We start from the raw sequence: 25,634 nt of genomic DNA, 5'->3' as shown, positions 1-25,634 counted from the left end.
GGCCCACCAGCCTAATTGAAACAGTGAGCTCCAGGTTTGGAAAGAGACACTGTCTCAAAATAAGGTGGACAGAAGTTAAGGAAGACACCTGACACTAGCCTCTGGCTTCCACACATGTGTGCATACACACACACAGTTCTAGATTCTTATTTTATGTATAGTTACATTATGGCCAGTACAGCCCATATAGGCTTTTTTAGCTATAATTTTAAAAATAACTGCTGAGGGGCTTTTTTTGTTTGTTTGTTTGAAATATATTTATTTGTGTATACATTATTCTGCCTGCATGTGTCCTTGCAGGCCAGAAGAAGGCACCAGATCTCATTAAGGATGGTTGTGAGCCACCATGTGGTTGCTGGGACTCGAACTCAGGACCTCCGGAACAGCAGTCAGAGCTCTTAACCACTGAGCCATCTCTCCAGCCCCTGAGTTTTTTTTTTAAATGAATAAATTTAAGAATTCTGAAGTAGTAAGTTTTCAAAAGTATAACAAGGTTAAACTATACTTTAAAATAAAATGGTATTCATTCAATAAAAATTTGCCAAGACCTATACTTAAATTTGGATATGAAGTGAGGTGTGGGGAAATACTGGCACAGTTATAAACTGAGGAATCCTGTCTCTAGTCTCAAGAAAGCACAGAGTCCGTAAGTATCTAATACAACATATAGAGTTAAAACCCCCAAGGTTACAGCTAAAGTGCTACGGACGGATGCTCACATAAGGAAAGAAGATGACTTCCAGCTTGGGAAATAAAAGAGAGGTTTCAAAGAAAAACTGCTCTTACGGGACTGCAGGGCAGAATGTGGACCGTGGAAAGGAGGAGTGAGCAAGGTATTGCAGGTAAACAGAAGACAGGGAATGGGAGCCACCACAGACAGAGTCTGCAGCAAGAGACACGGGAGACAGAACTGCTAACCGGAAAGAAGCGGGAACAGCTACCACAGTTTGGGGAAGCTAAGAGAAGCCAATACAATTCAAAGCATATAGTAGGAGAAAGACAGAATGGTGGCTATAATGAAGTAGAGAAGGTATGTATATTCTTGGTGGTGTGTGTGTGTGTGTGTGTGTGTGTCTATGTACGTTTGCCTGTGTGTTTTTGTGGGACTCCAAAAGTCAAAGAGGCGTTGGATAGCACAGGAAGTGAGAGGCCAATAAAATGTACAGATAAAATTCCATATGATAAAAGTGCAAGATGACATTAATTTGGAAGAAAATATGTTTATAACTACCTTGTTAGGAAGGGGTAAGAGCCTTGACTGGCAATGGAATTAAAAAGAAAGAACTGACCTTTGAAAAGGTAACCAACAAAACTCAGGAGTATCTACAATATGAGGAATATCTGACAGAATCAGAATCAATTCTAAAGTCAAATTATTAAGTCTTATTTTAAAATAACTACTTTGATAGGTCAGTGCATGCAAAATTACTTTATGTCAAAATAAAATTTATTTTAAACCTAATCAAATGAATAAACAATTTCTATTTCCTGCTACTCTCTTGGCAGAGAGGAACAAAGTGTGGTGTGAGACACAAGCAAATCTGACTTCTGTCTAATTCACGGATCCTTCGCTGTGATCACAGACCACATTCAGAATCTGTTAAGAGCTGTGGACACTCCATGAAAATCACACATGCAGGTCCAGTGCATATACAATTCTACTGCTCCAGGAATCCCATTTGCAACTGGATTAAGAGCCACAGACCGCAACTTTGACCCCCAACAACCTAGAAATAGAAAATAGAAAAGAAGGAAAAAAGAAAATGACAAGATAATGTACTTTTTAAAAATAGTTGTTAAGCCAGGCGGTGGTGGCGCATGCCTTTAATCCCAGCACTCGGGAGGCAGAGCCAGGTGAATCTCTGTGAGTTCGAGGCCAGCCTGGACTACCAAGTGAGTTCCAGGAAAGGCGCAAAGCTACACAGAGAGACCCTGTCTCGAAAAACCAAAAAAAAAAAAAAAAAAAAAAAAAAAAAGTTGTTAAACCTGCAATCATTTTCCATTTGTTACCTAATAAGTTTATTTTTAAACCCCAATTCTGTGTTTCCTGTGTGACATATACATATCACTTAATTTCTACAAGGCAAGCCTCTCCATGTCTGATGGGACTATATCATCAACTTTATACAGGTTGGCATGAGGATTAAAGTAGCCTCTTCACCACTCATTACTCTCAAATTAGCTTCTCTTATGCATTTCTAAAAAGATTTTACGTCTATATTTGCCATAGTTCTCCAGCTGGTGCAACTCAGCACCACTGCGAGATCCCTAAGAGGAAGACCATCCCCCATGTGTTCACAGAATCTGACACATCAGTAATTAGCATCTATCTGTTAACACAATGAAATGAGCCAATGAGAATACAACACTAAGCTTGATGTCTCAGTATATATCCATTATTACTACTATTAAATGGCTTGGAGGCTAATAAATACAATCCCCCTTACTTAAACCTAGTAAGGTTTCCAGTAAAAGAAAATGAGATACTACAAAACTATACTAACCAAGCCTGTAGTACAAGAGTAAGGATAACAATCAACTCAGTCCAGAAACAAACTCTACCTGATTTTCAAAACAGAGATCAAGGCAATTCAACAGAGGTCAGTCATTCCTACAGATGTGGGATTACTGAACACCTATAAGCAGTTTCCACACAACTACTGCTTTCAGAAGGATCGTTAAGTACATTTCATGGACAATAGCCTGGCTCTGAAGTCAGGTTATTTTGTTTACATTTCACTCCCAATAATCACAAGATTTCTGAGTCACTGTGGCATTAATCTGTCACAATTTCCTCAGCAACAAGCTCCGAGAAGTGAATAGGTAACCTTCATTCCAGGACCCAGAACCAGAGAGACAGGGAAACTGCCAAAGCAAAGGGCTACCTCACAGCAAAAAAGCATAAAACATACAAGGAAACAAATCGATAAAGGTTTCACATACTGAAACTACCAAAATACAGGCTGTTTTGTATATTTAAATAAATAGTAGAAAACTAAACAAATACGACACTAAAAATGAAAATAATGACAAATAAATGGTCTATTTCTATCAGATTAAGCAGAGCTAATGGAAATGCTTCAGATGTGGTCATGCTGCACTGAAGGGGCTTCATGAATCTGTGGCTGAAGACTACAGCTGTCACCTGTGTGCGTATCCATCCTGTCCCACTCTTACTGTTTGGAACTTGCATTTGACATGAGGCTTGTATGTTATTCTCTTTGTAGTTCTTTGCTTCTATTCTTTGTTTCTACATTGTTTTCTAGATATATCCAAATGAATGACGACTGGTTGTTCATGCCTGTGGGTTCTTTACTGACTTCAGTTACAGGTGCTTCTAATATTTAGGAAAACAATTTCTTGTCATCCCCTTACAGAGCAGCATTGACCACATCTATAGCATTTCCATTGTATTAGGTGTTACAGTGCCTAAGAAATATGTCAAAATGTTTAGCAACCATAGCAACTAGGAAAATGCAAATCAAAACAACTTTGAGACATCATCTAGTCCCAGTCAGAATGGCAAAGATCAAAACTGACAATAAATGATGGAGGAAGGATGTGAGGAAAGGGAATTCTCATTCACTGATGGTGGGATTGCAAACTGGTATAGCCTCTGGGAAACAGTATGGAGAATCCTCACAAAGGTACAAATAAATCTACCACATAACCCAGCTATAAGATTCCTGGTCATATGCCCCAAGGACTCAACATCCTCACTGCTGCTCTATTCACAACAGCTAGGAAATGGAAACCCTGCCCTTCAACTGACAAATGGATACTGAAAATGTGGTATCTGTGTGCTATGGAATACTATTCAGCCCTAAAGAAAAATGAAATAATGAAATTTACAGCTAAGCGGATGGAATTAGAAAATACTATATTGAATGAGGTAACTCAGACCCAGAAAGGCAAATGTTGTATGTTCTTTCTCATCTGAGGCTCCAAGGTCCCAATCTTCAGATGTGGGTATACAGCATGAAATAGCCATGGAAACCAGGGAAATATAAAGGAACTATAGGGAGGGGACATTAGGGACAGCAAGATATGAATGGTTTGAAAGGAGAAATAGAAAAATGGGGTGGGGGTTTCGATTGGGGAGGGAGAGAGGAGGCTAAAATAACATTAAGCATGTCTGAAAAAGCCATAATGAACCCTATTATTTTTTACCTAAATTATATACAATACATCTAAATCTATATGTATACATATACATATATAATTTGAATGAAGCTTTCCCATTTGGGCTGACAATGCTCCCCACAAGAGCCAGAGACTATCTAATGAAAACTCTAATACCAGACCTGAAAAGCCCCTTTTGGTTGTTGGTCAGGGGAGGCCAGGAGACTCTCAAAACAATACAGGCTATTGCTTTTGCGCTGGTTTGCCTCCCAGAAATTGAAGTTAAGTCTGTACTGCTGAAGACACCATGCACTTTGGACACAGGACCTCAAGACTCTGAACTAGAGCTGACCTGAAAGTCTCCTCCCCCAAGGACTAGCTTTCATATTTCACAGTACTGTATGGTGCCATGCAAGCTTCCAAGCAGGGAAGCAACCAGCAGTTGTACCCACCTATGACACCTATTACCACAACAATGACCAGAGTAAGATATCCTGAAGGTTGGCACTCTTTATTTTGGTTAGCACCAGATAAAGCAGCTCTCTAATTGAACTTAAGGCCTGTGCAACTGGAGGGAAATCATACCTGATACTGGAACCTAGCCAACTGAGGCTAGTGAGGTCATGGATCTTAGAGGACCTACTCCACCACTTTACTAGAACAGCATAATTCCTCACTGCATTCTCAGTCTTTCTCCTCATGCCCACAGATAAGTGTAGCTCTCACCACTTACCAAAGAAACTTCTTTTTGCAGCCCTCAGAGACCATTACAGAGAACCACTGAGAACAACTTGTGGGAGCTCAGTTCCAACTGACACATCCACAACACTCCTGCACCTATGGCTCAAGGAGCATCATGAAGGAGGGGCAGGAAGATAAGAGCCAGAGGACCAGAAAATCGACTGTGATCAAGTGTTTACTAGAAATGGCAGGGAAGCTTCTCCCACGATACCTCTACAATATGGCTGCCTAAACATGACCTGAACAAGTACACCACCAATAGACGTGATAACACAGAGGGGTAAATCTCCCATGGCCCCACCCCTAAACAAAGAACTACAGGCAACTAAGGGATGCTAACAGCTGGAGAAATAGTCTTATCCAGGGATGAGTCCCCCATTGACTGTTCAATACAAAAAGGCTCTGAATTCAAGAAGGAACAAGGGAAAGTATATGGTGGGGTTGGAGGAGGAAAGGGAAAAATGATGTAATTATATCGTATCTCAGAAATCTTTTTTCTAAATCAGATGGTAGAGGTAGAGACATGGGTCAGTGGGTAAAAGCCCTCAACACCAAAGTGGAGAGTCATCTTTCCAAGTTGTTCTCTGATCTCTACACACTCTGTGGCACAACCATGCCCGCCCCACCCCCACACACATACATGTTGTGTTGACTAATCTTGGCTGTAAAGTTGATTGCTACTTTGCTGAAAGTGATTTTAAGAGCGATGAACTTTGTGAAGTAGTCTTCAAATACACAGGATCATACTGTCTTCAAAAGGGTTAACCTGACTTCCTTTCTACTTGTATCCCTTTGGTGTTGTTGTTTCTTACCTGACTGCTCCAGCTAGGAGCAGTTCAAGCGTAATAACAATAGGAGTGGAGAGAGTCAACACCATTGTCATGTTCCTGACTTAAGAAGAAATGCTTCACTGTAAAGCAGGCTACCAGTCTGCATAAATAGCCTTTACGAGGTTGAAGTATGTTCCTTCTCTTCCTGGTCTCTTCAGAACTTTTCATCACTCAGGGATGTTGAACTTACTGAAAGCCCTATTTGCAAAAGTTGAGCTAATCATGTGATTTTTGTCTTTGATTCTATTTATGTGAAGGATTGTTTATTGATTTGCATATGTAAAGTCATCTTTACATACTTGAAATGAAACCAATTTGATCATGATGTATGATCTTTTCATTGGTTCTGAAATATCATGTGCAAGTATTTTATTCAGAATTTTCATATCTACATTTTATCAATGGAAGTGGTTCATGGTTTTCAATTTTTGTTATTTTTTTTTAACTTTTTGAGACAGTGTCTCACGCTGCAATCCTCCTACCAGTCTCCTGAGTGCTAGGATTACAGGCCTGCAGCACCATGCCCTACACTCAACTTTTGTTTTGCAAACATTAGTTTACAAAAACCAAATGCCTCCTTCAAAAATAATCAACTTAGCAGTGCTGAGTTTTTCTGGTGCCCAGGACGTGACAACTCAGTGTCTGGCAGCTGCCTACAAGGCCTGCCCTCTCGTATTCTTAACAATGATGCTTTAATAGGATTGTTCTACTAATTTTGTTTTTAGGGTTTTTTTTTTTTAATATAACTATATAGAAATATAACTCATTAATGTTGATCTTGTCTTCTGCAACCGTACTAAAACTAAAGTGTTTCAGTGTATTATTTAGGATTTTGCCATAGGTGTTATAACTGAGTAGAAAAGTTGGAGTTAAACCACTCTGTGTTGGTCTTCTAATGTGGTACAAAGAGTGTAGGAGCCTGTACCAGGTAGAGTGACAGCATCCACAGTTATGAAGATCTAGGACCCTGAAACCTGGATTAGAGTGTGAGGGAGGAGGCAGGCAGACTGGTTTAGAGTGTGAGGGAGGAGGCAGGCAGACTGGATTAGAGTGTGAGGGAGATTTGAGCCTGGCATTGCTTGTTGTCTTTGAAAGGAAAACGAGGAAAGACACATAAGGGCAGGGTGGGGGTGAGATGGCTCAGTGGGTAAAGGAACTGATTTCAAACCCCGACTGCAGTTCACTCTCCAGAGCCCATGTACAGGTGGAAGGAGAAGACTGACTCCACAAAGCTGGCCTCCACAGGCACACCATGGCACGTACATCCCAACCCCACAACAATAGTAAATACTCATTGTTTTATTTTTTAAAGAGTAAATAACACTTAGGGTGGCTGGGGAGATGGTTCAGGTGGTAAAATGCTTGCCATACAAATATGAAGATCTGAGTTTGGATCCCAGTACCCAAGCAAAAGCCAGGCACGACAGTGTGCATTTGCAACCCTAGTGCGAGGAAGAGATGGGAAGATGTCTGGAGCTTACTGACCAGCTAGCCTCCACAGACCAGCGAGTTCCAGATTCAGTGAGAGACCCTACCTCAAAATAAGGTAGAGGCTGGAGAGCTGGCTCGGCCATTAAGAGCACTTGTTATTCTTGAGAAGGACCCAGACTCAATTCCTAACACCTACACGGTGCCTCATAACCATCTCTAACTCCAGTCCCAGGGGTCCAACACCTTCTTCTGACCTCTTTGGGCACCAGACAAGCATGCGGCACGCATGTGGGCAAAACACTTGCACACATACACTAATAAAATAAATAAATCTTAAAAAAATGAGGTGAAGAGTGATTAAAGACACCCAACATCGACTTATGGCTTCCATATCTACACACACGTGCATATACACATATGAACATGTACATAAACATACATCAGACACATCCATGCACACAAATACTTAGAATAAATAACCAAAGAAATGTAATACTGTACATTGAAATCTATACAACATCACTAAAAAAAAAATAAATAAAAGGAGAAACACCTACATCCATAGATACAAAGATCAAGTATTAGGGGGCAATACTCTCCAAATTAATCTACAGAGTCAAAGGAATGACTATGAAGATTGTAGCCAGCTCCTCTGCAGAAACAGACTAGCTGGTCCCAAAATTCACATGGAAATGAAAGGGATCCAGAAGACTCAAGACAATTTTCATAAAACATAAAGCTGGAAGCTTCCTGATTTAAACTTACTACAAAGATACATCCCTAAAATACAGTATGATACCAACACACAGACAGATATATATCACTGAATACATCAATGGGATAAGATTTGAAAGCTCAAAAAGAATCTAGTTGTTATGATAAAAAAATATGTCAAGCTAATTCAATAGTAAAAAAGAACACCCCCCCCCCCGCCACCCCCACCACTCCTCACCCCACCCCCACCCTCTCCACCCCTGCCAAATGTAATGTTGGGATAATCTGCGATCCATTTGTAAAGAACCAAACTGGATCCATTCCCTATATTACACATAAAAATTAACTCAAGCCGGGCGGTGGTGGTGCACTCGGGAGGCAGAGGCAGGCGGATCTTTGTGAGTTCAAGGCCAGCCTGGTCTACAGAGCGAGATCCAGGAAAGGCGCAAAGCTACACAGAGAAACCCTGTCTCGAAAAAACAAAAAACAAAACAAAACAAAACAAAAAATTAAGTCAATATAGAGTGGGCTTACATGTTGAGAGCTAAAACTATAAAACTCCTCAGGTTGGGGCAAAAGAAAGAAATAAAACAAGCAAGCAAATAAAACCTAGTAAGAGAAGGGGGCTGGAGAGATGATGGCTCAGCTGTTAAGAGCACTGACTGCTCTTCCAGAGGATCTGGGTTCAATTCCCAGCACCCACATGGCAGCTCACAACTGTAACTCCAAGATCTGACACCCTCACACAGACATACATGCAGACAGAACACCAATGCATATAAAATAAAAATAAATTATAAAAAGAGAAACATTTGAAAAAAAAACCTAGTAAGAGCAAAATTCTTTCCAGCCTATTTTCGTACTCCTTGGGGGCTCTGAGTCTCCACCTTCATGGGGCTGCAACACAAATGAGCTTGTACTTTCACTTGCCTACAAACAGTCTTCAGTTTTTCTCTTCTAAACAGCTTACTATTTATTCTTCAATTTGTTTTCTCTCTTCCTAAATCTTGTTGGTATCCTATCTTCCTTGACTTTTGATTTTATTCTTTTTTCCGGATTACTACAATTGAGGGAGATTTTGACAGGCTGGGGAGGGGACAACAAAGATAAGCACACATTAATTCTACAACAACTTCCTTGCTTTTCAAACCGACAAAACTAAGGCAAAGGGAAGTTAAACACCCTACCTAAAACCACAGAAAGCAGACGAGCTAGAACTCTCAGGTCACTTTCTCATCAGTCCTCCACACTGTCCTCAAAATCATATTAGCTTCTCTATCCTTGAAACCATCAAAGCTGGCAATGGACCCCAGAAGTCCTTAGGAAGATGTGAAAGAGAACCTGTTCCTACTGCAGGGAAGAAGCGTACGTACCAGTAGGCAGAGGTCATTCCGTGAGGTTGAAAATCGAGACCGAGAGTAAAGGTTTGTAACTGAAACGATAACGGTGGGACAAAGCAGGGGCATGAAGCAAGAAGGAAGAATCAAAGATCTCTAGTCTATCTAGTGTCACTCCCAGAGAAAGAACACAGGAGGAGCTTTAAGAGAATTCCATCATAAAGAGATGTGCAAATCCTAAGTCCTTGTCTTCGTTTTATGTTGGTGGTGGTGAGAATATTATATTATCTAGATATCAGGCATTGTGGAGCCCAAAAGTAGAAATAACAGTGGTTTATATATAATCTTGCATTTAGACAAAACAGGGTATGCGCAGCAGGAGTACTTAAATATTGTGGCCTCAAGCAAGTAAGTGAAACTGTACCTCACTGAAAACCATTTTCACATAAGATATTTAATCCACAGGAAACGCTAACCTGATGAATCAGACAATATAAAAACATCCTTTGTTTAATGAAATGCATAGGTAAGAGACTGCCGCTGCACAGTAAGAACAGATGTAATTTTATATTTTTGTAATCAGGAATCCCACTTTAATTTAGGGGGAAAGGCCTATATTTTGTTTCGCTACTCACCCAAAATGAGGACAACATAGTCACTAACTTCTTTTACCAAAAATTAAGGATAAAACATACAATTTCAATGTACTAGAATGGCCTCTGTAACCTCATTACCTAACACATTACTGCCATAAACCGTGGCTCTGTTTTCTTACACTGTATAAGGCTAGCCTCACACTGTTTTGAGGAAGAGCTGAGGTAGTGTGGTAGTTTGAATGTAACTGGCCCCATAATCTCATAGGGTGTGGCACTATCAGGAGGTGTGGCTTTGTTGGAGTAGGTGTGGCCCTGTTGGAAGAAGTGTGTCACCGGGGACAGGCTTTGAGGTCTCCTATGCTCAGGATACCATCCAGTGTCTCAGTGGACTTCCTGTTGTCTGCAAGATGTAGGACTCTGCTCTGCAAGTACCATGTCTGTCTGCATGCCGCCATGCTCCCCACCATGATGATAATGGACTGAACCTCTGAAGCTATAAGCAAGCCACCCTCAAATTAATGTTTTCCTTTATAAGAGTTGCCATGGTCATGGTGTCTCTTCACAGCAATAAAAGCCTGAACTAAGACAGATGGCATATATGTGGAATCACTATAAACCATGTAAAGCAATCTAACAGAAAGTCTTTATTCCAACAATTCTGGAACATCTCTTTTCATATTTAAGACAGCAATATTTTAGTAATGCAGGTGGCCAAGGAACAGGCCTAACTGGATTGTAACTGCCTATATGAGAGTGAAGAGCAAAACTGGAAATTTCAAGATAGATGTTGACAGCTTGGGAGAAAACCTTGGAGACTAATGTAAAATGCTCTTCTAAGCACTGAGAACTGAATGGTGTGAAGGCTAGCTGTGCAGTCAGATGAGGCCGGCAATAGACGGCAAAGGTAAGATGGTTTTACATAAGCAGGATGCCGGCGTGTGGGCTGCTGTCTGGTTTGAAGAAGCAAGCGCTCCATGGCCGACGTTCCTGCGGGGTGCAGAGAACTATATTGGTCAGAGTGATTCACAGGAGTGAAGACTAAATATGAAAATGTGTCAGGAGCACTGTGTTTGATTTTGTTCCCTTTCCCCTTCTGCATGCACTCATAAGTGAAATATGATCACTCCAAGGGAGCGCACAAAGCATATGAAATTTTTATATCCAAATAGAAAAGGAACTCTAAGTGATAAGGTATTATGCCACGATTTAATTGGTAGGCCTTTTTAAAAAAGATTTATTTATGTATGTATTTTATGTATATGAGTACTCTGTCTACATGTATGCCTGCACACCAGAAGAGGGAATCGGATCTCATTACAGATGGCTATGAGCCACCATCTGGTTGCTGGGAATTGAACTCAGGACCTCTGTGAGAGTAACCAGTGATCTTAACTGTTGGATCATCTCTCCAGCCCAAATAGGCCTTTTTCTTAATGGTTCATTTGACAACTGATGGTGCTTTGTATATGCAATATTTTCTTTATTCTCCTAATAACAAAATTGTGACTGATTTGCTTATTTAAGTCTAAATTCCTTTTGTATTTTCTTTACTTGCTTCAAAGTGGTTAGGTAACTGGAACTCACATTTGCTGGTGGAGCGAGTAACACTCTCAGAGACAATGAAAACATGGCGTTTCCCCAACAGTTTAGCACTGTCCACTCTAAATTTAAATGGGCAGGAGGGGCAATAGACTTAACGGAAATGAGATTTAAAACTGATTACTAAACCAGATGTGATGTGCACATCTGTGGTTACAGCACTGGGGGGCTGAGGCAGGAGGATCATCAGTATACAATAAACAAAGTGCTACTAAACTGTGTTATACCTTGAATAATGAGTCTGCATATACAGAATCCTATTTTCTCCTCAAAACTGAGTAAAACTAGTCTTACACATTTTTAGGAAATAAAGTGAAGATTGCTGTAATTATTGCTAATTAGTCAAGTCAAGAAGGGAATCGTACTTTGCTTTTTAAAACCTATCTTCTTCTACAGGACAGTAGTAGTGAACCAACAGTACTGAAATAGAGTTGAAAACCATGTCTGCGGGCAAGTCCAAGCCAATCCTTCTATTTCTGTATGGCTCGTGAGTTGAAAGTGATGTCTGAAAGGTAGGAAGAGAGAGACTGCTTAATGACATATGAAAATGTTATGGTCAAGGTAGGAACCTGCTTTGGATTCCAACTCAAACAGTTGTTTTAAAGGAACAAGAGCAAAGAAGAGCAGTTGATATTCAAACCTCGGTGTCTACAAATAAAGTACTACTGGAGCACAAATCCATTCACCCTACAACAGCAGAACTCAAGGTCTGTGACAGCCGTTCTATGAGGCCCTTCATGGGAAAACTGCTGACCCTGTGTATAAAGGCCAAGTGCCACAAAGACAGCAGAAAGCAGGACACACAGGGGGTGCACAGACCAGACAAAGCCTTAGGAGAACCTTATGTATTCACCAGATCAAATTATAAAAGGATTTCTTTACCTTGCTACTACAGAAGGATCAAAGACAGAAAACCTTCTGCACTCCAGGAGTTTGAATTTTATAAAGGGAAGCATCAATTTGCATTACTTTACCACACATAAGTCTGACATAGTAACGATGAAAGAGTAAAACCAACTGGTAACACACAAAAACTAACAATGAGCGGAAACAACAGAACATATTATGGGTGCTCAGGTGACAGGGAGAGAAAAGAAAGGGCTGGGGCAGCCTCAAAGAGCTGCACAAGAGTAAGACTTCAGAAGAAAGTGAAGGAAAAGGGACCGCAAGCAAAATAAAGGTAGCAGTTGGCACAAGCAAAAAGCCTTCAGTGGACTGGTCGTGTTGCTCAGTGGAAAGGAACATAATGGCCTGAGTTCAAAACTCATCATCAACCAACAAATAAAATGCTAATGCCACTGTCTGAGACATAAGTATAGAGAGCTTCCGATGCTTCCACTTAAAAGTGCACAGCTTGGGGCTGGAGGGATGGCTCAGCGGTTAAGAGCACTGGCTGCTCTTCCAGAGGTCCTGAGTTCAATTCCCAGCAACCACATGGTGGCTCACAACCATCTGTAATGAGATCTGGTGCCCTCTTCTGGCCTGCAGGGATACATGCAAGCAGAGCACTGTATACATAATAAATAAATAAATCTTAAAAAAAAAAAAGATATATTTAAAAAAAAAAAGTGCACAGCTTGATCTAGTCCCTAAACTTGGCAGAGTCACCAGTATGTAGGTAGCATCTCCTTACAACATGGTTTTCAGTCAGAGAACAAGAGATGAACAGGGCAAGAGCAGAAGAAAAAAAAAAAAAAGGTCCTACAAAATGAAGCTAGTGTAGAAATAATTGCTAATCGATAATACTCTCCTATGTGGACTTGCTTTCGGGTTAGGGGAATCACAGAAGAAAAGATATTTCGGAGGCAGAGGCAGGCGGATCTGTGAGTTTGAGGGCAGCCTGGTCTACAGAGCCAGTTCTAGGCCAGCCTGGTCTACACAGAGAAACCCTGTCTCAAAAAACAAAAAACAAAAAACAAAAAACAAAAAACAAAAAAACAAAAAAAAAAAGGAAAAGATAATCAGGAATGGATCCTTACAATAAAGAGACCAGTAACAAGTATGATCTAGTTTTAAGTCTTATAGACACCCCTACTGTACCTAGATTTGGTGAACTAAAGTATAAATCTATTACTCTATAAAGTTTAACAGACTTTCATAGGAAAGGAAATACAGCTCTGGCTATGCCATCTCCAAGGTACCAGTGGGGAAACAGGAATGGGGTAAACAGGTCTCTATCTATCCGCGGTCAGCACTTCAAGTTTCAGAAAGGGCTGGTGATGGCTTACCAGAGAACGGTGCCATCCACGCAGCCTGATGACCTGAGTTCATCCCTAGGACCCCCAGGGTGGAAGGGGAGGTCCAGATTCCTGCAAGTTGTTCTCTGGCCTCCCACATGCGTGCACACACAAAAACTAAATAAAGGCAAAATTCATTTTTTAAAGGTGTCAAAAACAAAACAAAACAAAAAAAACCCTGGAAAAAAACCTACCCTAAAGAAGCTCTTGAGGAAGAGAGATTAGCATGGTTATGTCAGATGTTAAGTGTCTACCTCCAAGGGCCAAACAGCTACAGCGGTGCAGTTCCTACCAGAAGATACCAAAAGAGGAAAACCATACACCATCAACTAAGGCAAGAGGGCAGCGAGAAAACTTTTATCCTGAGAGAACAAGAAAAAAGAAACGTAAGTTGCAAATTTTAAGCAAAGGGCTCAAATATAAATAGGCCTAATAGACCTGAAGATCTGTTTAGAGAGTTACTGATGAGGCATGACTTCACAGGAGCCGTCCCAGACACTCGTCACAAATGCTCTAGACAAGGAATTGCAGCAGAGGCTAATACTGAAGTTTAATTGCAGCCAGCCACTTCAATCAAGGCAGGGCTGCTTTTAAGATGTCCTCATTAGCAGTACTTTAAAGAGAACAGAAAAAAGCAAGCAGATGGCTGGCTGGGAGTTGTAGTAGGGTTGGAGTGCCCATTACTAGTGAAAAGGACACACTCTTAAAGTAGAAGTTGCAATTCAAAAAACTAGATACAATTTGAGTCAAGCCATTAGAAATCATCTAACTTAAATCTTGCATTAAGGAGGAAACTGCATAGGTTCTGTTATGTATCCAGCATGGTTTTAAATTCTGCAATAATAGCATTTCCATTTTAAAGATGGCTCAGAGAGGCACTTTTTGGTAACACTGGAGATTGGATATACTCAAGTATATCTGGTGCCAGACCATTCCTTCTATGATACCATGATGGTTGAGGTCCAGCCAGAGAAAAAATAGCCAACCAGAGCTACATGGCTTTCTAATCACAGATTTCTACCTACACCCCTAAAGGTCTGTGGTTGAGGATATGCACAGATATATGTTGTAAAAAGACTTGACAGGAAGCAACATCAGTTTTTCTGATGGGATTTGAAATGGCTGGAATTTTCTACACATTCTCTTAGTCAATCTGCAAAATATAGTGATGGCATGTGCCAAAGACAGTAGTCGACACTGCATTTGGAGCATCTAAGTGTGGCATCTAACCTTTTAATGGCTTTATTAATTAACAGCTTCTTGGGATGGAAAGTGGGTCAGCAGATAAGTGGCTGCCACCAAGTCTGTCAGCCCACGTTTGATCCCAGATGCACATGGTGGAAGGAGAGAACCACTCTGGCAAGCTGTCCTCTGACATGCAAACTGTGGGACACCAAAAACTAAAACAATTTTTAAAAAGTTTCTTCTGGGGGCTGGAGAGATTGCTCAGTTGTTAAGAGCACTGGCTGCTCTTCCAGGATCCAGGTTCAATTCCCAGCACCCACAGAGCAGCTCACAACTGTCTGTATCTCCAGTTCCAGGGAATCCAACACCCTCGCACAGACATACATGCAGGGAAAAGACCAATGCAATGAAATAAAATTAAATTAATAAAAGAAGAAAAAGGAAAAAAGAAGTTTCTTTTCTAAAAGAAACTATTTCAGCCGGACGGTGGAGGCGCACACCTTTAATCCCAGCACTTGGGAGGCAGAAACAGGCGGATCTTTGTGAGTTCGAGGCCAGCCTGGTCTACAGCGTGAGATCCAGGAAAGGCACAAAGCTACACAGAGAAACCCTGTCTCGAAAAACAACAACAACAACAAAACAATAATAATAAAGAAAAGAAACTATTTCATAGCCTGAAAGGCCTTGTCTTCCCCCATTCCTGCCAACCTACCCTCAAGTTATCACTATCACAATCAAGTTATTATAACTACCACTCAAGTTATGGCGAGCTCACTAGGTTTAAAAATCAAAAACAAAAGCTAATTACTCTTTTAGAAATACAAAACTAGGTTTGCTGATAGTAGGCAACAACAGACCTTTTGTCAGAAGTTCTCAGGTGAATTTTAAGTGGTTTGAATGTGGCAATAAGAGGATGGCAGTGGGAATCACCTCCTTTAGCCATAGTGTAAAGAAAAGAAGAGGGAATTTGTAGTTTAAAAAAAAATTCAAGCCAGGTGGTGGTGGCACATGCCTTTATCATAGCACTCAGGAGGCAGAGGCAAGTAGATCTCTGTGAGTTCGAGGCCAGCCTGGTCTACTAAGTGAGTTCTGGGAGAGCCAGGGCTACACAGAGAAACCCTGTCTTGAAAAAAAATAATAATCCAGGCTCTTACACTTGTTACTGCTGGAATTTGGGGTAGGAGTCATTGACTACCACACAGACATGTCTAATTGCACAGCTCTTTCATTCTTTTCCTGACAGCAATGAATCAGCATTGGTCTGAACAAGTCATAATAATCACATTCCTATGCCACTGATTTGGAAAATGAAGATGGAACAGGCAGAATTGCAACAACCATCACAATCACACTGTTAACAAGCAAAAAAGAAAAGCCACTGTTGTAAGAGCAGCAAAAGAAAAGTCAAACCAAGTCTGGGAACTGAATGGGAACATAATGAGGGAATCAACTCTGGACCATTCTATGAATAATGAGTATCCACCCCAGGAGTGGTAGCACACACCTACAATCCTACCATTCAAGAGGCTGAAGGCTAGTCTAAGCTACATAGTTAAGAGCCTGTCTCTGAAACAACAACAAAAGTTTATTCTGTTAGAATTCAATAAGAGAAACGTGAATGAGGGGAAAGCTACCTTTTCCATCTGTTAAGACAGATTACTAAATCTCCTCTCATGAAAAATATAGCAATGACACAAATAAGCCAACAGAAAAGGAGAAACACTTCATAAAAAACCACAAATCTATGTGGAAATGTGTCACATAAGAAAGATATCGCTGTAATCAATGAGGAAAGGACAATTTCTTTACTAATATGAAATTTACATAATGGGAAAAGGACTTCGAAGAAATAGTATTACAAAATCCCAACCTGTAGACAGCTAAAACTAGGCCTGTTCCTCACTTAACCCAACACAGTATATTTAACACAAATGTAAAACAAGCCACAAAGGCAGTAGGAAAAAACATAGGAATTCCTTTACAACCTGAATGAGAAAGGGCTTTTATGTGACTTAAAATACAAAAGCAAGATATTCCAGATGATATATCAAAATAATTTTAAAACAACTTTTTCACATGGGAAAAAGATATGCAAAATAAAAGGCAACTGGGAACTATTTCTGATACCAATAACAAGAAAATATCCCTAATACATGAAAAGCTGTAAAGAACTATTAGCAAACTGCTTGGCTATTTCTTCAAAAGTTCAACCTAATTTACATATGACCTTATAATTCCAATCTTAGATAGTTACACAAGATAAATGTAAACATATTTCTACACAAAGATCTCTATATAGATATTCATGATATCATTATTCCTAAGAATAATAAAGTAAAACAACAACAAAAGTGTCTATCAACTGATTGAAAGGGGAGTATATATCCATACTATAGAATAAATTGAGTCATAGAAAGAAATGGTGATACATGCAATAACATGGATGTATCTTGAAAACATCGTGCTAAGTGAAAAAATGTAGTTACCAAAGATCACCATGTCCAGAACGGGTAAATTCACAGAAACAAAAGTAGATTTGTAGTTGCGAGGGGTTTGGAGAAGAGTGACAGCTCTAGGTGGTTTCTCTGTGCACAATGAAAACGGTTTAAAATTAGTGGGAATCATTGTGCAGCCTGGGAGACAGAATAAACCAATTGATAAAACCAATTATTTATTCATTGTGGTGCTGGGGATCAAACCCAGGGTCTCCAGCATGCTAAACACATGGTCGACCAGCAACCTTTATCACTAGCCCAAACTGCACACATTAAAAGTATGAATTTTGCATTATTAAAATATAATTTCTGTTGGGCAGTGGTGGCACACACTTTTAATCCCATCACTTGGGAGGCAGAGGCAGGTGGATCTCTGAGTTTGAAGAAGCCTGATCTAGAGAGCAAGTTCCAGGACAGCCAGGGGACACAGAGAAAGCCTGTTTTGAAAAACAAACAAACAATATATAAAATCTATTTTAATATAATAATTATATTAAAATAAATTATATATGTATATGTATTATGCATGTGCATATAATCTATTTTAATATAATTTAATTTAAAAAGTAACAAATCAGAAACAAGAGGGATTTAGTTTTTTAGTAACTCAATCTATGACCTCCAGCAAATCACTTCACAGTACTCTTTCTCTCCTTCTGGCTGAATTAAAACCTTCCTAAGACACCTGGTGTCCATAACATTTTAAAAGTTGGACGAGAGACTACCAGAAATGAATAAACACATAGCTTGAGAGGAAAGTAGCTTGCATAGCCATAGTCTCAGCTACCAAAGGTGAGAGCATACCTAAAGACCAGAAGCTGGTGACTGGCCTGGGCAGTGTAGTGAGACCCTACAGCAGAAAACCAAAACAGCTAATCATGTAAGAATTTTATTTCACAAAGTAAAAAGCCCTTCCCACAGTTCTCCAAGTGTAACATCCACTAGCTCTCAAGAGCTTACAGGTCAGGAACCTTGTGTTTTCTCAGGTCTTAGCCCATGCTCACAGCCATCTGAAGTCAGCAGAAGAACTTCCCGGGTTAGACACGAGAACACTCTAGGAAGACAAGTGGTTGGCTGATTGAAACGCTCAAGCTTGGCGCTAGACCTTATTTGTCTTGTTCTGAACACCACACTCTTTGGTCTAAGAAGATCAACCAACTAAAAAATCTGGAGTCCTGGGTTTGAATGCTGTTTCTGCCACCGATTCTGTGGTATTAGACAAGCCAATAGACATTTGTTAAAAGAAAATGTTACCTGAACATATGGTGCCTGACTATAATCCCAGTGTTTTGTCAGTCAGGAGAATTAAGGGTTTACAAGATATTGACTCAAAAAGAAAGAGTGGGCATGGGGGAAGAAAGCAAAATAACCCTCCACCTTGCCCTGGTTTAATTCATTGAACACAAAAAAAAGCACTGACTTCATTATCTTAAATCATTATAGAAACGTAAGTTTGTTTTTGTTTTTAATTGTATTGGGGCTAGAGAGATAACGCAGTTAAGAGCACTCCCTGCTCTTGTGGAAGACCAGAGTTCAGATCCCAGCATTCACTTTGGGTAGCTCACAGCCACCTGTAACTCCAGCTCCAGGGGATCTGATGCCCTCTTCTGGCACGACATGGACCTGCATTCCTATGTATACCCACACGCATCCAAAGTAATCTTCTTTAAAAGTAAAACTATCGATAAACCATAAACAAGTTGAGTAATGAACAGCTTTACTACCCTGTAGTCTTTCCAACAGTAATGGTATGCACTCAAGCAGAAGTGTTTAAGAGGTTCTCCCCTTAAGCCTTTCAGAGGTGCAAGGCAAGTAAGGACCCAATCCAAAATGAGAGTAGCTTCAAAAGCTGTAATAAATTCACAACTATATGACTGTGTTATCCAAGAGCATCTATTAAGGAATTATGCCCAGGATTTCAGGCCTTACCCAAGAGCAGCACTGGTATACTTGAAAAGGAAATGGATCCCAACAACTAAAGCTAGTTCTACCATACACTAGTTGGGTGACTTTTGATCAGGTACAAAATTCCCTTACCCATAGATGGGGGCGGGGATCTATTTTGTAGAGCTGTAAATAGACTAAACCAAATAACATAATAAAGTTGCAGTGACAATGCAAAACATTTTTAAAATTAAGTGATATCACTATTACCCATGAATACATTGGAATTTCTAAGTGAAATTTGAAAAACCAAATGATGGAAACTCAAGAAAATTTATAAACTTGGAATTCATAAAATTAGAATAAACAAATGTACATAAAGTTTAGTGAAAATGAGGCAAGAGAGCAGGATGTCACAGTAAACATTTCTAATCCCAGTACTAGAAAGCCAAAGAAAGAAGACTGCCTAGAATTTGAGCCAGCCTAAGAGACCCTGTTGCAAAAAAACAAAAACCAGTTGGGTGTGACAGTCAATGCTTGCAATCCCAGCACTTGGGGGGTGGGGGGAGGCAGATGCAGGAGAATCCTTCAAGTTCAAGATCAACCTGGTCCACATATAGTGAGTTCCAGGCCAGCCAGGACAACACAGTAAGACTGTGTGTCCCTCAAACCAAGGCAGGGAGGAAGTGGTAAGCAAAAAGCAAGTAGAAGGAGAAATAAAAATGGATGCTTTAAACTGACAGAAATGAGATTTGTCAAATCAGGAGTAAGAAAAATGAATCTGAGAGTGACAATATGCACAACTCAAGTTAAGTATAAGCAAGGTGATACCCATGAATCAAATCAATAGGTCTCTGTCTAGACACCTAATCATACTACCTAGAGCCCTACCAACTAACTTTTAAGTGCATCTTACTTAGTAGCAGGAATATTTGAGTCTTGGTTTTCACATTTACTTTAAAATAAAATAAAAAAAATTCCTCTGCCTTTGAGTCTACCTTACAGTGAAAACACAGACTTCTAGGACTCTCAGGTTCCTCAACCACAAGTCACAGTAGTAAAATGGAACAGTTTCTAAGTTTTCTTTCAGCTTTATGATTCTGAGAGGAAGAGTCTCTTTTTACTATTAGCATGAGACTTCTTAGAAAGCTTATGGACCAATATGGAAGAAGAAAAGGAAAATAACACTTGAGGACCACATACACATCTGCTCTTCTCTTCATAACACTATGACAACAAAGCATTTTTCTGCAGGTTTGGTGGCATACACCTGTAATCTTAATACATAGGTGGTCAAGGCAGGATGATCAATTCCAGACCAACCTGGGCTTCAAGCAAGACCCATATCAAACAAACAAACAAACAAACAAACAGCATCTTTCTAAAGCATTATCTTATTTTCTGGAATAAGCAATGACCTAAATCAATAAAACCAAAGCACTGATTTAAAAAGGATAAAGTACCAGCACCTATAAAAATCTTTTAATGAACAGATTTTCTCTTGGTATTGTCCCCCAATTCTTCATTTTCAGAAAACTTACTTTGATAAAGTGAGGTGCTGAGGTCTACTTAAACTTACCCCAAGCATATAGAATTGTTTTTAAAAACTAGCATTTAGATATATTTGTACAGATGAGTACCAGTATACTGAAAGTTGGAATTGTAGTTAGGAAAAACAAAAAACAGCTACTAAGCCAGGTGTGGCAGGAGGATCAAGAATTCAAAGTTAGGCTTGGCTATATAGTGAGGCCATGCCCCCCCCACCAAAAAATAACTAAAAATAAAACAAGAATAATCATTAATTTTATATTAATTTTAAGGATATTTTCCAAAATAATGGTATAAGTCAGCTTCCATATTCTCTTTATTCATGTTAAAAGCTTAAAAGCTCAATCTTTATGTCTTTTCATGACCAATCTTTATCTTATAACAAGCCTTCCATTTCCCCTTCTATTATGCATCCATCAATCTATCTCCAGTCAAAATATTTCCATTTTTCTACTTATAGACCATAGGTCTCTTGGATTCTGACCTTTCCAACCATATCACCACCCTCCACCCCCACCTCCCGTTTTACTTTGCAGGATTCTCTTTCTCTTCATTCCATTGTTAATCTTCACAGTACGACATTTGTTATCTTTTGGACATACTGCTTCTTTGGAACTGAATGAATCTCTTTGGCAATCCTTTCCCTAAGAATATCTACCAGTTTATCTCTTGAATCCCAAATCCAACACATCCCTCTTTTTGCTTTATAATCAGCAGTCCTCTAAACCCAATGACTATTCAATTCTCTCTACCTTCTAGCAACTCTCTTTAGTGTGTTCAACTATCATGCTTTCTCCAGCAACCAAGTATGCTGTAACTCGGCACAAGTCTGGCAAGGACCTAAACTTCCAAAGCTTCTCTCAGGAACTCAGCTGGTAAGCTGGGAGTGTAGCTCAGTGATGTGGCATTTGTCTAGTTCTGGGTTCCATTCTCAAAACCACGAATATGAATAAATGTTTTTAAACACATCACACACACACACACACACACACACACACACACACACACACACACACACACCTCCCTTTCCAACAAACTGCTTGCCCCCATTCTATGGCTACTCTCAGTGCTTCACTAATTCTAAATCTCTAGACCAGCACATAGTTTCCCTCAGGCTCCATTTGCTTGGAAAAACCAACAACAAACAATTGCCCAAATCTTTCTCTTTTAGCTTCCCAGATTTTACCTCCCCAGTGCTTCCATTTAACAAACCTAATCCTAGTTATTTCTCAGTCTCTGGAGATCAATGGTCACTGTTCCAAATTCAGCTGTCTTCCTCATCACATCCCACCTATTTCCCTAGCCTCTTGGCTCACTCCCTTTAACAGTCTCCTAGCCATGTTCTCTACCTTTCTTTAGGCCTGTTCTCCAAGCTTTTTAGTTCACTCTCTCATTCTCTGAACCCAACTCTTACATTTCTGGAAACTTTTTTCTATACCCCTCAGGTGAAAGTCTTCTTACTCCTGAACAACTTACTTGATCCACCAATTCCCCTCAACTTTTTTCTCAGTCATTCCCTATTCCCCTCAACTATGGCCGATTTCTCATCTCACTGTCTCACTCTATCTCCAATCTCATCACTTCTGGAGTTGCTTCCCATCATCTCTTTAAATTATCCTTTCATCTTTCTCAATCTTGTCCTTATTCCTCTCTCTCTCTCTCTCTCCAACAATGTTTTCCGTCCTCCAATTTCTATTCCCTTAGCGCCTCATCTAGTCCCCGAATCTACCTTCTACTCCATCTAAGCATCTCCAGGCCAACGCCAGCATTTCCTCCAATTCACAGCGTCCCTTCCCATGGTACTCTGAACGCCCAGACACCATTCTCCAATGGCCTGGGCCTGGCCTCCTGGGAGAGAGGTACAAGTCACGTACCCCATCCGCATCTTGGCTCCGCTCTGACTGCCCCCGCTGCCGGGCAGAGGAGGGCGAGAGGGTAGACGGCCGAGGTGCATGCTTTTTTCGAGGGCCGACATCAAGGAGAGGCCGCACGTCGACAACAGTGGCCGAAGCTCTGTCCCACGATACGTGCAGTACAATCGGTCACAGCTCACTCCTCTAACGACGCCCAGTCGCCTTTGGACAGCACCCAGACACCGGCAGCGCCGCCTACCGCCCACTGGCTCAGTAAACCCCGCCCCCTCGACTCGGCGCTTCCACCGGAAGTGCGCAACAGCTTCGCACAAAGGAAACTGGGTAACGGAGTCTGCGGATCCCTCAGACTCTTAACAGAGAACTCGACAACCCTCGACGGAAGAAGGAGTCCTCCTGAAGGCAATGCATGCTGGACAATGGAGTCCTCAAATGGTGTACCATTTTGCGCTTGCGCAGCTGCAGGTGCCCTGCCGCAACGTCGCAAAGGTAGGGAGGCAAAGCATTCTGGGTGTTGTAGTCTACTCGCCGGAAAACATATTGGCGCCTTCCCTTGGCACCTCTTTCCGGGAACTGTTGGAGAGAGTTGCTTCTTCCTGCGTCCCAGGCTTCCCAGCGGCGCCCGTTGCCGGGGAACGCAGGCGCCGTGGGAAGGGATGGCGGGAGCACACAGCTTAGGAGCTGGCACCTGTGTTGAGTTGGTCACGAAGGGCCCGGACTCGGCATGAAACAACGGAAAGGCCAAGGGCCTGGGGGCGGCCGTGGGCGCAAGAAGAGAGGTAACCTATCTGTCGAAAAGTTGAGGAAAGCATAAAAGGGCGAAAGGAATTCTGAGACCTCCATCTGCTCCGGTTAAACAAAACAAAAGAGGACGGAACAGAGAATATCCAGGCGACTAGAAAGTTAAAAGACAATACTTTTATTTTAAAGAATAGAAAAGAAATAGTGCCTGTGGGTCGATAAATGAGGCAGTGAGGATTAATAGGTATGGATAGGAGAACAACAAAATTAAGAGTGTCTTTTACGACAAGGATAAATGTATGTGTGGTAGTAGGATTTGGAGTAGGGGGAAATGGTATAAGTATCTCCCGAAGAGCCTGAGATGATGAAAGCGTGTGTGGTATAGGACTTCTTCAAATCAGTAACCCAAACTGACCAGAAGAATAGGGATTGTTGGCCGTAATGACAGCAGTTACTGTAGGAACTCAGAGCAGATCATGAAACCGAAAATTAAATATGTGACCATCTTCATTGTGTCACATTGGGTGACCCTGACTCTTGAGATTATAATTGTCTCTTTAGTGAGGAGAGCGCTATTGAGAACAGTGATGGTACATTAGATCATCGGGTTAGGGACTGAACTGAAGCCACAGTCTGGGAAAGAACCTTGTGCAAGCTATCTAAAAATCAATAAGGCAATTTTAAGGTAATGCCTTTCCTGCCAGCAATGATGGAGCTTCTGAGAAGAAAGATGTCCAGTGCTGGTGTTCCCAGTGTCAAACCAGTCAAGCATTGGTTGATAAGAAGAAAGTCAAAGTAGAAATGCAGTGGAAGTATAGAATAGAGTGACCTTGCTATGGCATATGCATATACAGGTACACTTATTATATGCATGTATATGCACATACTTTTATATCTCAGCAGATTATCCCTGCACTTTGTGGTGGATTTTTTTCTCCACTATACAGAGCACAAATTATTTGTTTTAGTTGAAAGAACTATTCTTATTTATTACTAATCCGCTAGATTTCAGTATATTTTCTTCTTATGATATATGATCACTCCCCAAAGAAAAAGAGAGATAGAAAGACGTATACATAAATGTTTTAATTTGTTGAGACAGGATCTCCCTCTGGACCCCAGGCTCGCCTTGAACTTGAGATCCTTCTGCCATAGCCTTGCAAGTATTTTTTTCTTTAAAGTCTTCTCTAAATCTTTCAGGAAAGGTACTGATTGAAAGGAAGACCAGGGTTGCAATTATTGTTTCATTTGCATTTTTTTTTTTTTTTTGGTTTTTTCAAGACAGGGTTTCTCTGTGTAGCTTTGTGCCTTTCCTGGGACTCACTTGGTAGCCCAGGCTGACCTCGAACTCACAGAGATCCGCCTGGCTCTGCCTTCTGAGTGCTGGGATTAAAGGCATGCGCCATCACCACCCGGCTTCATTTGCATTTTGATTCATCATCTTTTTGAAATCTACTAAGATTTGAAGTTAATAAATGTTATAAACCCGGAACTAAAAAATTAGCAGCAAATCTAAAGATGTTAGTCTCCATCCTTCTTGATTGCGTGATCTTGGCAGCAAAGATAATTTAAGATGGTCTTTGCTGAAATTCTAAGTTATGTTGATTCACACTAAATTGTGTGTCAGGGGAGCTACTGTTTCATGTTTAATGTTGGTTTTAAAATAAGAATGAGATAAAGATAATGTATCTTAACTGTGGATTTGCAGCAGTATTTAACAAAACTTCCAACTACTGTCCACTTGAATAATTATGTTTGTGTTTTTCTTTTCTTTTTTTGTTTTTGTTTTTCGAGACAGGGTTTCTCTATGTAGCTCTGGTGCCTTTTCCTGGAACTCGCTTTGGAGACCAGGCTGGCCTCGAACTCAGAGATCTGCCTGCCTCTGCCTCCCGAGTGCTGGGATTAAAGGTGTGCGCCACCACCGCCCGGCTGTTTGTGTTTTTCAAGTAATATCTTTCAATTAAAGCAAAGTTTGGATTAATATGCCTTACATGGACAGTTCCTTACGTAAAATGATCTGAATGCAACCTAAATACTTAGTATCCAACTCCTATAAATGACCAGGTAGGCTGGTCTATGTCCTGTTTTTCTAGTTACGTCTCAGTATTCGAACAGGTAGGAAAAGCCTTCTCTGTAGACACTAAGTAGTTTTGTTTATTTTTCATTCAAAGAGCATGTGTGGTGGTACACACCTTTATCCCAGCTCTCAGGAGGCAGAAGTAGGTGGATTTCTGTGAATTTGAGGCTAGCCTGGTCTACATAAGTGAGTTCCAGATAGGTTAAGTCTACCTAGTGAGATCCTG

General features: G+C 40.6%; 2 protein-coding genes across 3 annotated transcripts in view; one reads left to right on the top strand and one right to left on the bottom strand.

The window, feature by feature from the left end:
• Window positions 1-22,846, bottom strand: part of Ppme1 (protein phosphatase methylesterase 1) — a 57,122-nt gene extending 34,276 nt beyond the window's left edge. The window contains exon 1 of the mRNA XM_052713995.1: window positions 22,594-22,846. Coding sequence (XP_052569955.1) covers window positions 22,594-22,694 — 101 coding nt within the window. The 5' untranslated portion in view covers window positions 22,695-22,846. The remainder of the gene's footprint in view (window positions 1-22,593) is intronic.
• A 273-nt stretch (window positions 22,847-23,119) lies between these two features.
• Window positions 23,120-25,634, top strand: part of C2cd3 (C2 domain containing 3 centriole elongation regulator) — a 118,350-nt gene continuing 115,835 nt past the window's right edge. Inside the window, exon 1 of one of the 2 annotated variants that reach the window (XM_052713991.1) lies at window positions 23,120-23,369. In XM_052713991.1, coding sequence (XP_052569951.1) covers window positions 23,315-23,369 — 55 coding nt within the window. In that variant the 5' untranslated portion in view covers window positions 23,120-23,314. The remainder of the gene's footprint in view (window positions 23,370-25,634) is intronic. The other variant, XM_052713992.1, reaches the window with a different exon arrangement.

Source organism: Peromyscus californicus, unplaced genomic scaffold, assembly GCF_007827085.1.
Source record: "Peromyscus californicus insignis strain IS unplaced genomic scaffold, ASM782708v3 Scaffold_4__1_contigs__length_199733344, whole genome shotgun sequence".
In the NCBI taxonomy this organism is placed as follows: Eukaryota; Metazoa; Chordata; class Mammalia; order Rodentia; family Cricetidae; genus Peromyscus; species Peromyscus californicus.
Note: the sequence above shows the minus strand (reverse complement) of the source record. Positions and strands in the feature narration are given on the sequence as shown.